Source organism: Aedes aegypti, chromosome 1 (assembly GCF_002204515.2).
Source record: "Aedes aegypti strain LVP_AGWG chromosome 1, AaegL5.0 Primary Assembly, whole genome shotgun sequence".
In the NCBI taxonomy this organism is placed as follows: domain Eukaryota; kingdom Metazoa; phylum Arthropoda; class Insecta; order Diptera; family Culicidae; genus Aedes; species Aedes aegypti.
Genome location: NC_035107.1, coordinates 184792532 through 184807503, shown reverse-complemented (window position 1 = coordinate 184807503; position 14972 = coordinate 184792532). Strand labels below are relative to the sequence as shown.

Below are 14972 nucleotides of genomic sequence, written 5' to 3'. Positions count from 1 at the left end.
TCAGAGGCGAAAGGTGCATGCCAGAACTAAATCATTTAGTGACTTCAATTCAATTTTCTGCTCTACCACGTAAGTAAGATATGTATAATGTACATGTACAATAATGCACACTTAAGCCATTTATACCAAAAACAAAATAAAATCTTACATCAAATATTTTGATTTAGAAAAAAAAAACTGCACATGTTTCAGAATAGTCTTTAAAAGATTATATAAAACTTGCCAGCTGATAATGGAAACATAACTATCAAAATATTTTTTCTGGTTCAAGTTATTAGTATACAATGTGACTCTGATCTGACAGTGATCGAAATTTATATTTGGCAATATCAGAATTTCGTTAGTGCTGATCAAAAGTTAGTCCTTCAGTCCAATGACAGTCAAATATTGGACGCCAACTATTACATGCTTTACAGATGTGAATATTTGAAGCCAACATTACAACGTTACAACGTTTAAGTTATTGCATCACTGATGCATATAGTCTTATTCATCGATAGAATCGAATCCACGTGGTCCAAGCTTTTGACACTAGAGCTGGTCAGAATACCTGGGCAGCATACGGAAGTGTGCCCGCTCAAATGTCGCAATTCTTGACCCGAGTGAGTTCAGCAAGGAAGGCTCTTTACTGCTACCTCAACGCGTCGTTGGTTCTAAAAGGTAAACAGCCATACAAAACAACGACCAAACAATGGCGAAGGCGTAATCAATTTTCTCGAAAACATTCATTTTGGGAATTAAGTAGAATTTTCTGATTAAATTGGCAACAACGCACTGCAGTAGCGTGTAGTAAATAACTGCTTGCAAACAATATCTTTCAAGCGCATTTATTACCTGTAATTTTGCGAATAATAATTTTTACTTTTCCACGTTTAAGTCATAAAACTGGTTCTAGACTTAGGTTGGCGGCTATTCAATTTTACTCTCATTTGACAGCCGCCCTTCGCCATTGGAGTTCAGTTCATGGATAAGTCAATTGTCGGTTTTTTCGTTCTTCACTCCCTTCAAAAGATCAAAGGATCTAAGTGGTGTCAAGGTTCATCTAAAGATGTAAGGAGCATTGCATCCAAAATAAGCGATTGTTGCTCGAATCGATAGTAAGTATCCATTGTTTAGATCTAGGCAGACCAATTTCTTATAAGTTGTTTCCTTGATGTTTCGCACATAAAAGCAATTCCCAGCTAATATGTTTTTTGTTTGCGAAAATATCTCCTTTAGTTGATCATCGTTTTCGAAGATACCAAATTTTTCATCACTGGACTTCAATCATGAGAATGACATCCGAACTAAGAAGGTTTTAGGCGAATAGCTTACTTTGGATTTAATCAGTGGACTGATATATAAGCGAAAAAAAATGTGTGCCCAGTAGTGAGATTTAGGTGATTTCCAAAGTAATAAGTTTACAGGCAAATAGGTCTCATTCAGTTCTCCAACTGTGCCAAAAACACTAACTTTGTATCCAATCTCTAGAATCAAATAATGTGTTTGTCTACTAGCGCAACCTTGGGAGAATTTTCCAAACTTCTATGTTTCTGGGCGAATAGATCTCATTCAGCTGAACACTTTTGACGAAGATACCAAATTCGAGAGTTCGATTTTTTTTCAGTCCCATCGCTGGACTGATATAAAAAAAATAAAATATTTGACCACTAGCGCTACCTTGTGAGTGTTTTCCGAACTAATGTGGTTTTAGGCGAAAAGGATTCATTTAGTTGTTCAACATTGTTCATGACACAAACTTTGTATCTAATCACTTGACTGAGATATTAGCTAATAAAATCTTTGCCCACTAGCGCCATCTTGTGAGTGTTATAAGGTTTTATGTGAAGTATCATTTAGTTGTTCAACATTGTCGAAGACAACAATTTTGTATCTCATAACAGAACTGAGATGCAAGCAAATACAATATTTGCCGACTAGCGCAATCTAGTGAATGTTTTCCAAACAAATAAGTTTTCGGGTGACTAGATCTCATTCAGTTAAACACATTTGTCGAAGACACCAACGTTGTATATCATCACTGAGATATAAACAATCAAAATGTTCGACCATTAGCGCCATCTTTTGAGTGTTTTCCGAACAAATAAGGTTTTAGATGAATAGATCTAACTTAGTTGATCAACTTTATTCAAGACACTAATTTTGTATCTCATAACTGGACTAAGATATAAGCAAATAAAGTTTTGGCTCACTAGCGCCATCTTGAGAGTGTTTTCCGAATTTATAAGGTTCTATGCGAATAGGTATTATTTAGTTGTTCAACTTTGTGGAAGACACCTTTTTTGTATCTCATAACTGGACTAAGATATAAGCAAATAAAGTTTTGGCTCACTAGTGCCATCTTGGGAGTGTTTTCTGAATTTATAAGGTTCTATGCGACTAGGTGATATTTAGTTGTTCAACTTTGTCGAAGACACCATTTTTGTATCTCATAACTAGGCTAAGATATAAGCAAATAAAGTTTTGGCTTACTAGCGCCATCTTGGGAGTGTTTTCCGAATTTGTAAGGTTCTATGCGAATAGGTATTATTTAGTTGTTCAACTTTGTCGAAGACACCATTTTTGTATCTCATAACCGGGCTAAGATATAAGCAAATAAAGTTTTGGCTCACTAGCGCCATCTTGGGAGTGTTTTCTGAATTTATAAGGTTCTATGCGAATAGGTATTATTTAGTTGTTCAACTTTGTCGAAGACACCAATTTTGTATCTCATCGCTGGACTGAGATAGAAACGAAGCAAATATTTGTACGCTGGAAAGTTGTTTCATATGTTGCTTATATATGCGAAATTTGTTGGCGTCTGTGCGCCACCTGGTGAGTTAATTCTGAATTAAAATAGATACCAAGTGGAAGTCAGCAGTCCTGTGATCAACTTTGCAGAAGACAGCTTTCTCCTAAACCTTTTTATTTTCAAGATATTTCTGTCCTATTTTTAGGACGCTGGGCGGATATGGGTTAATAACTGTGGAAGTTCTTATTAGAACACTGAAAAGCAGACTCTGTCTCAATTGCGACGTAACGCTATCAGAGAATACAGAGAATATTTCGGTCAATTGACATCTATCTTCTTCTTCTTCTTTCTGGCGTTACGTGCCAACTGGGACAAAGCCTGCTTCTCAGATTAGTGTTCTTATGAGCACTTCCACAGTAATTAACTGAGAGCTTTCTTTGCCGATTGACTGGGAATCGAGAAAATTTCCTTTACGAAAAGATCCTCGACCAGCGGGATTCGAACCCACGACCCTCAGCATGGTCATGCTGACTAGCTGCGCGTTTACCGCTACGGCTATCTGGGCCCCTGGCATCTATCAACAGTCCGGATAGAAATATCATCACCAGCATATACCACTTCCATGATCAGCAACGTAATGTCCCAGCTCTAGGACAAAAAGTGTCCAACTGATACTGAATCCAAACGTCACGTGTCAACAGACTATAAAAACAATCTCTCTAATCAGCTACCTTTCTAGAGCCCCAGTTTGCATAGGCTTGCTAAACGAGAAAAAGAGCCATTTCACCTTGAGGCAGCCAGTCGGTCTCCGCTAGGTATCTACCTAGAACGAGTTGCGCGTATTTTTTCCAATAAACTTGAGGACATTTCTTATCACACGAAGCCCTGTCAACCAACCTTGCACCGACTGGCTGCCGCGGCGTGCGCCCCAAGGACGGAACGTCGTTTCCCGCTTACCTATTACCTCTTTTGTATAATGTCGGTGTTTGTGAGCCAGTTTGCACAAATTGAAGGAGGTGTTAATTGTCTGTGGTCGTGGTGAAGCTTTATAGTAATGCAAACAAAACATTTCAACCAATGCATCGCGAGAGGTGTGAAAATCGGTTCAAACCGGATTTGGACAAAAATTCCAACAGGATAGACATTTGAGAGGTTTTTTTTGAATTGATCCAATGAAGTCTTGGCAAATAATAAAAAGTTAACAGCGCTATATGAATTATTCAAAACTATTTTTATCATTAGCGTTAAAGATTTTTTACGATAACGGAGAGAAGCGTTTAGCCCGAAAAAGCTGCAATATGGATCTTCTCTCTTCCTTCCTTCGGTCCTTCTGCACTAATTGGTTTTTCCATTATTGTACGCTAAAAGCAGAAACTTTATGTGTCAGAATTAAGTCTTGTATGTTTTTTTTTATCACTCCTATCGAGCAAGACCATGTTGGAGAATACGTGTTCCAATCGAGGACTGGTAAGCACAAAGTCGAAATTGCATTGACGAGATGCAGAAATGATAAATTGGTAAAGAAAGGGCTCCATTAATAACTGGGGAAGTGTTCATAAGAACATGAGGCTGAGTAGCAGACTCTGTCCCAGTTGATACGTAACGCTAAAAAGAAGATGAATGAAGCAATCGGTCCCACCCTATCGGTGTGAACATGATAAGGAAAAGAAAGCTCGATAAAAGTGAAAACTCATCAGAAATGACGGTAATAAAAACAGTCCATGGTTAGAGAACAGTTTTCTACGATGACGTAGCCTTACTTTGTTCGATAGAATGTTAAACAGCCAAAGTACACATTTCCTCCCTTGCTACACTTCTACGCTTTCTTGGAAAAGACCTAACCATCAAGAAACAGGATTGAATATTCTGCTCACATAAAATAGGATATGCGGCCGAGGGAAACGACCGAGGCAAAAACGGAAAAGGAAAATGCCAAGGTTAGCTCCACGCGAGCTTGAGGAAAAAACTTTCACTTTCCCATAGTCGCCCGGGGCGAGACCAATCTTGATAGTGGCACGTGGTGGCGACTTCATTCGTTCGATTCCCCCGCCAGTCAGACCAGGCCTGGCGCACATCTCGCTGACTATTTAATTCCTTGTCAATAATAATTCATGATTATAAGTTCATTAATCATTATCCTTTTCTCTTTCCGTTGTTCCACAGAGCCCCGAAGGAAGCAGTATACCGTCACTGTGTAGCCCGAATGGATCAGGCTGCCCGGAGGATGAGCTTGCATTTATGACCCTCAATATGGATGACGATGATTTGACCATGTCGATGCGCGCCCCCTACATATCGATGAGCGAAGTAGACGACCTTCCGTTGCTCACGTCCGATGATCTGATGTGGGGTGCTCCGGCTGCGCCTGTGGACAGCGCGACCGCAGCCGCCATGGTAGCCGCTGCCGGCAAATATTTAGTCAAGGAAGAGTACACACCCACCCAGCCCTTGCAGCAGCAACAGCTGTCTCCGCAGGCAAACAACACTACCACCTCAGTTTCGGCCGCTAAATCTACGGCACCGTCGGTCACGGTCACTGCAAGGATTGCAGACCTCAGCAGCGCTAACAGCCATAATAACGAAAACAACTGCAACATCGGCAACAAAACTATCGATTCCAGCTTGGCGGCACTGCTCTGCGGCGGAAATGTAATCAACATTCAATTGCAGCAACAACAGCAGCAACAGTCACTGAACGGCAACCGGCACATTTTGGTTCACCATCAGCAGCAACCGCAGCATCAGGTGATAGCTGCGGCAGCGCAAGCGGAAACCGATAAAAGGATTAAGCTGATCGACTCGTCGAATTTGATGCATCCGATGGTTGTGATTACACCCAACTTCAACAAGAACAGTAAGTTTGTGCGAAGGAAAGGTTAACACTCGAGTGCGCTTGTTCCGAACTTGGTAGGGACCAGTTCTCGCAGTGTCTCGCAGAATTATGAACGTAGCTTTTTGGTTGGTAAGAGTGTTGGAGATGTGGAACTTCAAGGTATCAATGGCTGAAGGGAACTCAGCGATTCCTTGAAAACGGAAAGCTGTATTGGCAGTGTAATTCGAACTACATGCCAAATCCTTCTCGTAGATGACATTAGCTAAGAAAAAAGAGTGCCGTGTAATTAAATTTTCCTCACCGTTCCCTCAAGGCATCATCTATCCATCTAATTTCAAATGCTTTCATCTCCATTGTTTCTCTTTCGAACCCCTCTTGTGTTGCGGCCCATATAGTACGCACTCACTATTTTTTTTTTTCGAGAATAAGATCGATGAGTAGCATCCCTACTAACAGCAGACTGCCTCCGATGAAATAGTGCGGTATCAACTTGATATCTACATAGCCATCAACCTAAATGTACTGTTCAAGCGAGATCGATTTCTCTTGGTATTCAGTGCAGTCCCTCATGCTGGACTTGCATATTTGATAATCGACTTCGTTACGTTCGCTAACAGCCGATTTCTCCTGCTTCCGAGTTGTTGATAATGATCTGGGCTAGCGCCGGGATCGCCTTTACCGTTTTTGCGTTTCAGTTTGGTCCTGGAGCCTTCTTCGAATCCAAGGCTTCCGTCGCGTAATTTGGCGCTTTCCGTCCTTTGAACTTCGCCATAGCTATCAACGCAGTAAGAATCGCTACACGAATTCTTGTTAGACTTGTCACAATGTTCTTGGAGATGATCTTTTTTGCTAAGTCTGATTTCTTCATATAGTGCGGCTCATATGGTCTACTCTCTGCCTTCCAGACGATAGTTTTTAATGATACTTTCGCTGGAAAGATCATTGTCCAGACTTTTCCATGGCTTCTTACCGGCTGCATCCTCTGAAGAGGTGATAACGCTAGAACCAGAGATAGGCAAGAAACCCTTTCCATACGCTTCCATTCTTTGTCATTATTGCACGCCTCTCCTTACGCCTGATAGATAGGCAGTCTGCTAACCAAAAAAGCAAACCTTTCTGCCATGCCTTTCCCCCAACCCATACATTCTCTCATGAACTGGCGTAGATGCAGTCAGAGTCCACGGTCTACAGTGGGCCAATTTCACTTATAAACATCAATTCCTCTCCCTTCCCGTCATTGGTCTACATTCTGACGTGGCAGGCACCATTGTTGCCTAAATAATAGAAGATCACTAGCATTTACACGCTAAGGATGCCTGTTAGTCCCAAGCAATCATCTGGTCGGTTGCTTGTGTAAGTGCTGCTGATCTGGCGATAGCAATCACTGGCGGCCAATCAAGCTCTAACTCTCAAGCTAAAGCTTCTTACCGACTGCATACTCTTGTTTTGATGAGGCAACTCTTCCACTCCCACTCTATCGTCAATACATCGAAGTCACTGGCAATGACGACTGGCCCACGATACGTTAAGGTTTGTGCTGAATATTTAACTTACTGGTTACTCGCTGGTGGTGACCAATCGATCAAATTTTCAGCTCCTAAGGTTGTCTGGTTTTCTAGATTTGTGCTCTTGAAAATTCGAGGTTTGGCTTCGATGTATCTTCACCTTAACCTGTTTAGCATACGGTTGAACTGTTCTATCAGCAACTACAGATGTGCAGATCGTCTACTTTAGCGATTACCAAGCCATAGACCACAAGCACAGAGGAACATTCCACCACTTTCACCGTTCATATTGACGTTGTATCACTATTTATGTGTTATTTGCTATCCTATTACTGTATAACCACTATTTAGGTTTATCTGCAATTTGCAACCATCTGTTTGACGGCAGGACATCTTAATCCTGTTTTAACGTGGTTGTTGTTTTCATTGGCTCGTATATATGTCGCAGGCGCGATTTTATTCTATACTCTGAAAAGACAATGAAATTTCCAAAAGATCCTGTATCGAACTGGAATCGAACCCAGACTCTTTAAAGCATGGCTTAGCTTTGATGCCTAACGTGTCTATAAGGCTAAGTATGGCGGATGTAATGAAATGACAATCAGACTTACCAATTAGTGAATCAAAAGTGTCAGCTCCCAATGTTTAGAATATTTGGGATAGTCGTTACACAATCTCAGATCTAAAAACTTTCCTATGTCCTTCACACAATGGTGTCTCTTCGGCCTCAGTTTTATGTGTCACATGCTGCACAGAAGCCTAAACCCTAAAGAAAACACACCTATTAACGGACCAGATTGCAGGAACAACAATACGGGCAATAAATTAGCCAAAATTACCCAATAAACACGCCCGCTCGCACATCGATTAATCATTCGCTCGGACAATTGATTAAAACTTTTCCAACGTTGTCAAGACATTCGAAATCGCTCCCATCCCATCCCATCCCGTCGAGAAAATCACGCAATATAGATTGGCTCCCCACTGCAATCGCGTCGAGACGAACTCCCACGCAGCGGCAGCAGAAGTATACGTTCTCGTCGGATGGATTAAAAGGAAATGGCTTTTGCCTTCTCAACCATCCGATAAAAGATCATATTTTTATTTTCCCTCCCGTACAGAAGAAGAACGCGGCTAATAGGAGCAAGAATCGCTTCGAGCCGGCAGGCCTATATTGGTTCGTTTGACTTGCTGCTCCACTTCAGAGCTCTTATTTCATTTGGTTTTGTTCGAAAGGTTAAAAATAACCGGGAATGTCCAACCTCCTAACAGGAGCCGCAGAGTTCTGACATTTATCCCCTATAATGCCCAGTCACCCACTTGTAACGGTCTTTTGCTGAAAGATCCACTTCAGTTTCCAATGATCGTCGAGTTCCACATTTCCACCTCTTCGCACCAAAAAGGTGATTGACCCAGAATAAATCATTGTTTACTAATATTTTACCTTGACTCACTTGTAGGTAACACGATCGAGACGTGGTCCATGAACGATCTGCTACAACTGAATGGGGCCACTAACTCAACCACAAACGGAACCACTACAGTGACAACAGCGCCAGGCCAGAAATTGAACCTTATTACGTCGATTGTCTCTAAGAAGAATACAACCGCCAACAACAATTCCTCCGGTATCGTTTCTCACAAACGCACCCTGTCGGAAAGTGCTGACGGAAGCAGCAAACGCGTTAAACCGAATCCCACCATCACCGTTAATCAGCAGCAATCTCCCACGTCTTCGCCTCAATTGCTACAACAACTGATGGCTCCGTCTCCTGTTCCGGCCAAGTCCAAAGCCAAGTCCAAGTCATTGCTGGACCAGGCGGAACAGCATCGATGGGCCACCGGCAAGGTTAACGGTTTGCAGGAGCAAGCATCCAACTCAGTTCTCATGAACCTCCTTGTCAGCGGATGCGATGTAAGTGCTGGTTATACCTGCTTTCCCCGCCCTAGCAAGGCGGCCAAAGCCTAGCCCGGTGGCATCAACTGCGGTGGCTCTGCCGTCCACTTAGCGAAGGACAGCAGCGCCACCAAAAGCAGCACTAACGCTAACGCTAGTCTGGCCGTCCTGCGTCGTAACTTTCTAGTTCCCACGAAGCTTCATCTCGTTCGTAAATGAGACACCTCAGAGTAGAAAGTAGCAAACAAACAAACGAAAACAGAAAATGAGAAATCTTGTCTAATTAGGTATAAAGAGACAAAACCATTACTGTGATAGTTGTTATAAATTTAGTCATATATACATACGAATTAATAACTCTCGTTGAAAATCAGTCATCATCATCACCTAATGTTAATACAACAAAGCGATTATAAAGAGAAGCAAAAGAATGAAGTTATAAATCATCAAAAGTAAGCAAATTATTTAAATAGTCCGTAAGAGTACTCTGTTATGTTTTTACTTAGTTCTAGAGAAAAAATCGAACTTTTTATTTTGTTCCCTCGATCCCCACGGAAAAATTCTCTCCTCGTACATGTGTTATAAGTCGCGTTAAGTAAAACGAAAATCGAGAGTACCCCACAACTCAAACATCACACTTTTCTTGTGAAATAAAAATTTTGTTGATGAAAAACAAACCTCCAACATTCGTATCATTTCTTTACGTTCGTTCCCCAATCTGTTTACGTAAATGTATCCTCAGTTCGTTACAGTTTATTTTCTTGTTTCTAGCGAGATTCCAACAGAACAACATGAAAATTTTGTACAAAGACATGAAACCGTCGTAAGATCACAAAAATACAAACAAAAAACGAACGACCAACGAAACGGGTTCCGTCGTTCGCGTTGGTTCATTGAGCCCCCCAAAGGTACAAAGCAAACTATGTTACAAATATGGAAGCAAACAAAAAACACACTTTAGTGGAACAATTGAACTAATTGTACAAAGATACACTTAATGGAAGAAATTGTTAGAACGGAAGGAGCAGGATGGAAACGTTAGACTCGAAACAAGATCTGATACGAAATCGGTATATGATCTTTGCATATACAGCAAATATAAGATTTCAATACAAATATTATTTAAAAACCTTATATTTCTTGTATGCATTACGATCTAATACGGAATTTGTAAGGTTTTCATGCAGAATTTTATCAAAGTCGTTCAAATAAATTGAACTTGTAATTCGAATTAAACGAAAGTGTATGGATTTCAAAGCGTTTTTTACCATAATATACAAATTCGTAAATTTAGAATTCTAATTAATTCCTTATTTCACACGGAATTGAAAATAATCGTGTGTCTTCTATCCCCGCCTCAAACTGGGACAGAATTGAAAAATAGCGGAAACAACCTGTAGTTCTTTGGAATGAAGAGATAGACGTTTGGTGTCTTCAGCGAAAATTACCCTTTAAATGAGGCCGATGTTATGAGATAAACTCATATTTTTTAGTGTAATACGCTTAAATGACTGAAATGCCTGAAAGAACTATAGGCTGTTCCGCGTTTTTTCCTTTCTGCCCCAGTGTGCACCTTCATTCAAAGCTTTTGAAAAACTATTGATTACTGATGGTTTATAATTATGTATTGTGTTATTGGACTTATTAGCGAACACATCGACAGAATTGATGAATAAACTTTTGGATTGTGGTCGTGGAATTATGAAAGCATGTTATCATTTCTTAGCCTCGTTCAAAAGAAGCACCGCAAAACGTATGAACAAGAACCTAAAGCTCTTTTTAACAACGGATTCAGTTGAATATTTGCCATGTGATAGTTGAGTCGACAGTGACCAGTCAACCTTCTTTTCAGTAGACTGCGTCGACATATTTGATAAATACTGTGCCCTCGCTGAAGATGGCTCAGTATTGTACAACTTTGTTTGATGACTTGAACCCAAACTTCGAAATTGGAATTTCTTTTAGAAGAGGCAATCAACAAAAATTGAGTACGATTCGCACAAAATCGAGGTCTTCTAGGCCAGTACATCAGGTGTGTAATTTTAACACATGCTGGAAAACCTACTCCTGGGATGATTTCTTCTTCTTTTTTGCAAAATATATGATACACAAAGAAACTCCGCAAAACTGAGTATCTCTGTGCAATTTAAAGTTTAAAAAAAATAAGCATAAATCAGCGCAAAATCGTATTTTCAGGGTGCCCAGAAGAGTGTGTAACTTCATTTTGAAGAGAAGTTATGCCAATGCCATCTGAAAAGCATTTTGCATGGACGATTAACTACAAAACCAACTATCAAAACTAGATAGTCGTCATCAAATCCATAAGCTAAAAAGCCATTTTTAATGAGTTGCATCAAAATTCCAAACTGTTGAGCCCAGATAGCCGTGGGTTTGAATCCCACTAGTCGAGGATCTTTTCGTAAAGGATTTTTACCAGATTTCCCAGGGTATAGAGTATCTTCGTGTTTGCCTCACGATGTATAAATGGCAAAAATAGTCAATTGGCAAATAATCCATCCAGTTAATAGCTGTGAAAGTGCTCTGTGTAAAGCACTACGCTGAAAAGCAGTCTCTATCCCAATAGTGACGTAACGGAGGCTTCCGCGAACACACAAATTCCGAATAGCTGCTTGGTGCAATATCATGAAGAGAATAGGGCTTTTGATCATTTGAATCCTATAGGTAATAATTGAAAGTAGGTCTTGATTTCCTGCAGTTTTCAATATGGCACCAAAAGAAACGTTATCAAAAGTCCCTTCAATATCCAAGAAAACACCAGGATTACTTCTGAGCAAATGTTTTATCGATATAGTAGGTATAGAACTTTCTGTAAAAGAGTCGTAGTAGACTTTTCAGATTGTTTTATAAATTGTGTATCCAGAACACATCAACATACAAGATTCGATCATGTTGCATTTTTCGTTAAATTTTGCGCTTGAAATTTTATGCTAAAAGCATGGAAGCTGATGAAATCTTATACGACAATAAAACACGTTTGATCATCAGGAATGAAAGCATTTTAATTTGTATGACAAAAGGCCTTCAATTTTCTCGAAATTAAAAACTCCTTCCGAAAAAATCTTTGGTAGCCAAACTAGCGATAATCTTTTTGGGCCACTAATACTGAAAACTTTCCTACACATAATTTCTTATTAGAAAAAGTTTAACTTTTGATGCATTTTTCCAGGTATAATGTTTAGTGATTTTTAGCGCTTGTGTAAGCTTGAAATTACCCATTTGAACAAAGAGAGATTCCTTACAATTCACTCCGTCTTCGACCAAATGCTGCAAGGACTGAACATTACTAACACTAGACAAGCGGACGTACATCACACCCAGTGGAAAATGAAGTTTTTCGTTAGATGGAATGAATTCCTTGACTAAATCGGGATGCGAACCTTCGCCCCGTGGAATTCATAATACGCCTTAACGAATGATGCCACGAAGCCCATAAAAAGCGATAATAAATTCACTTAATTAGTAAGCGTTCATTTGTCATAGAACAAAAGGGAATCACTGTAACACAACACTGCCATTCAGATCAACGACAAATTGTTAACACTGAAGCACATTTGCATCTGACAAAAAAGGGATCAGAGCTATACAAGCCCATATACCTAGATAAGCACAGAGAAATAATTCACAGAAGTAACACTATACATCAATAAGTTGATAATCCGACAAAGTACATAGCTGGGTGGAAGTGCACAGGTCTTTTTGTCTGTGTCCGAACAGTTTCATTAGTTTTTTTTTAAGCACCTAGTGGTGTGTTGAGATGAGCGATGTACATCCGTCTCAAAAAATAGTTCAATGGGTATTTAAATACTTACTGCACCACTTTTCTCCCATCCCGAATTGCGCCCAGCAAACAAGCAGGCGGTGTGTCGCACGTGAATGCAAAAGCCATGGCATGCTACGACTATTTTCTATCTTGTGTTACGATGTTTAAGGGGCTGTCCATTTATTACGTAAGACATTTTTCGGGGTTTTTCAATCCCCCTCCCCCCATGGTAAGATTTTTTGTATGAAAATTAAAAATAATTTGTATGGCACGTAAGAAATCTCAGATCCCCCCCTCCCCCCATAAACCCTTACGTAATTAATGGACCACCCCTAATGTCGCAGTAGCCATCATCGGTACAGCAAAAAAATGGGTGTGTTTTATTCGCTCCCTTCGGTGCATTTACAATTTATTTTTATTTACGCTGGTAGCTTTGTTACTTGCATGATTTTAGCACCCGGCGTGTGATAGCCTACTAATCGAATGCGTCTAATGTGTAAACACTGTTGTGCGGAAGTAATAAATGCAAGCTCCATCTGTCGACGTTTGTTGGCGCGCGGTGGTTGTGTTAGTAATGGCGTTGTTAAATACTTTGATCATAGCTCGCAAATGGAATTAAGTATTGTTGTATTACACGCTCGATTGCACAGATGTTCAGAGTGTCAGGCATCGTGGTGAAGCAACAAATGCTAGAACTAAAAAATATACGTTTGCCGTCTTGAAAAGATACAGTTTCAGCACCGACGAATATAATCGTTGCAATTTTCAGTTCAAAAGTATTCGATCAAGAAAGCTTCTCCGAATCCTGATGGTCGGCTCCGTTGTGCTTTATGACGTCTGAGCCTGTCAAATGAATACGATATTGGAAAATAAGAATCCTGTGGAAGCTTTTTCCAGTTAGTTTTTTAACTGCGCAGGCCTTTTCATGTGACAAGTCCGTCTATGCATTTGTTTACATCGGTGGAAGACAGGTGCAAACACGAGGCTGTCATTTCCATAGATAGTGACTAGATTACTATGGTGGGCGAATGGTGACTTATGAAATACCTGCCTGCTGCGTTCAATAGTAACTGCAGACGATCCATTTAAATCGTTTTGATTTATAAAACATGCCTTTTATCAGGTCACTTCGATTGACTCGACTTATGCAATACACTACTAAAATATGCGTGTTACCAATAAAATTGAAGAACTTGTTATTTTTTGTCGATTATTTTATCTCTGGAGCTATGCATATGCCAAATATTCGAACCATTTTCGATTTTGGTTTACCATGTTGGCGTGTTATTAGCGCTATAGAAAATATTTTTACGGTACAACTTTCACCAAACTCTGGATCACGCTAATTGACTTTAAAATGTGTCTAGGTTATAGCAGACAAGCATTTGGAAGTAACGCTTCTAATTCGAACAGGTTACGACAAAAAGAAACTGATCGCGTTTTGGTTCGCAATTTTCGGAGGAAAATGTTTGTAAATACGATTCCAATACATTGTTGGACATTATTCAAATTGAATAGACCCATTCAACATATAAACTAGTAGAGCTTAAGATATTGAAGAGAATCAAAAACCAGGGATCGATGAGGAAGAATTGAATAATTTCATTGATATATTCATCTCAACTTTTGTTTTATTCCATTTTTAATGACGATTTGCAGGAGTCATACATAGCGTTTAGATCCAATAAGAATTAAATCGATCAAATCAGAATAATAATGCAAAAAATGATATCAAAACTATTTTACTCATGAATAGCATATAGAATCTAGGCTAGACATTAGAACCCTTGCAAGCAAATGCATAAAATGGCAATTAAAATCCAAACTAATAAATAAACACACCAATGTTGATGTTATTTACACCATAATCACAGTTTATTCGCCAATATGAACCGATTCGAGTAGTGTATAATGGAGCGATTCGTGTAATTTTTGTTTCGCGTCATTTCCAGTAACGTACCACAACTAACCTCAAAGTTTACAATACAAGTGCAACAATACAAACTAGGGACATCCAGGTGCAATGGTTTTAAAAACAACAAAGATACAAACTTGCTACAAATAATAAAAATCATAGGAACGAGCCAGGTACAAACAGTAGTGCAGTCGTCAACAAAATATCAAAACCAGCGATAGTGCTTCATTCCATTGTTGCCATTGTTGTTTTCGTTTTATTATTTCCATGTTCGTCTTATAGTTGTTCGTATAAGTATTTGTTATGCAAA

The 14972-nt window shown here is 39.7% G+C and overlaps 1 protein-coding gene across 2 annotated transcripts in view; it reads left to right on the top strand.

Annotated features, from left to right (window-relative positions):
• LOC5568344 (protein similar) overlaps nucleotides 1–14972 on the top strand; it is a 408921-nt gene that overhangs the window by 373784 nt on the left and 20165 nt on the right. For both annotated transcript variants that reach the window (XM_021855001.1, XM_021854994.1), the window contains exons 9-10: nucleotides 4895–5585; nucleotides 8530–8984. In XM_021855001.1, the coding sequence (XP_021710693.1) occupies nucleotides 4895–5585; nucleotides 8530–8984 (1146 nt within the window). The remainder of the gene's footprint in view (nucleotides 1–4894; nucleotides 5586–8529; nucleotides 8985–14972) is intronic.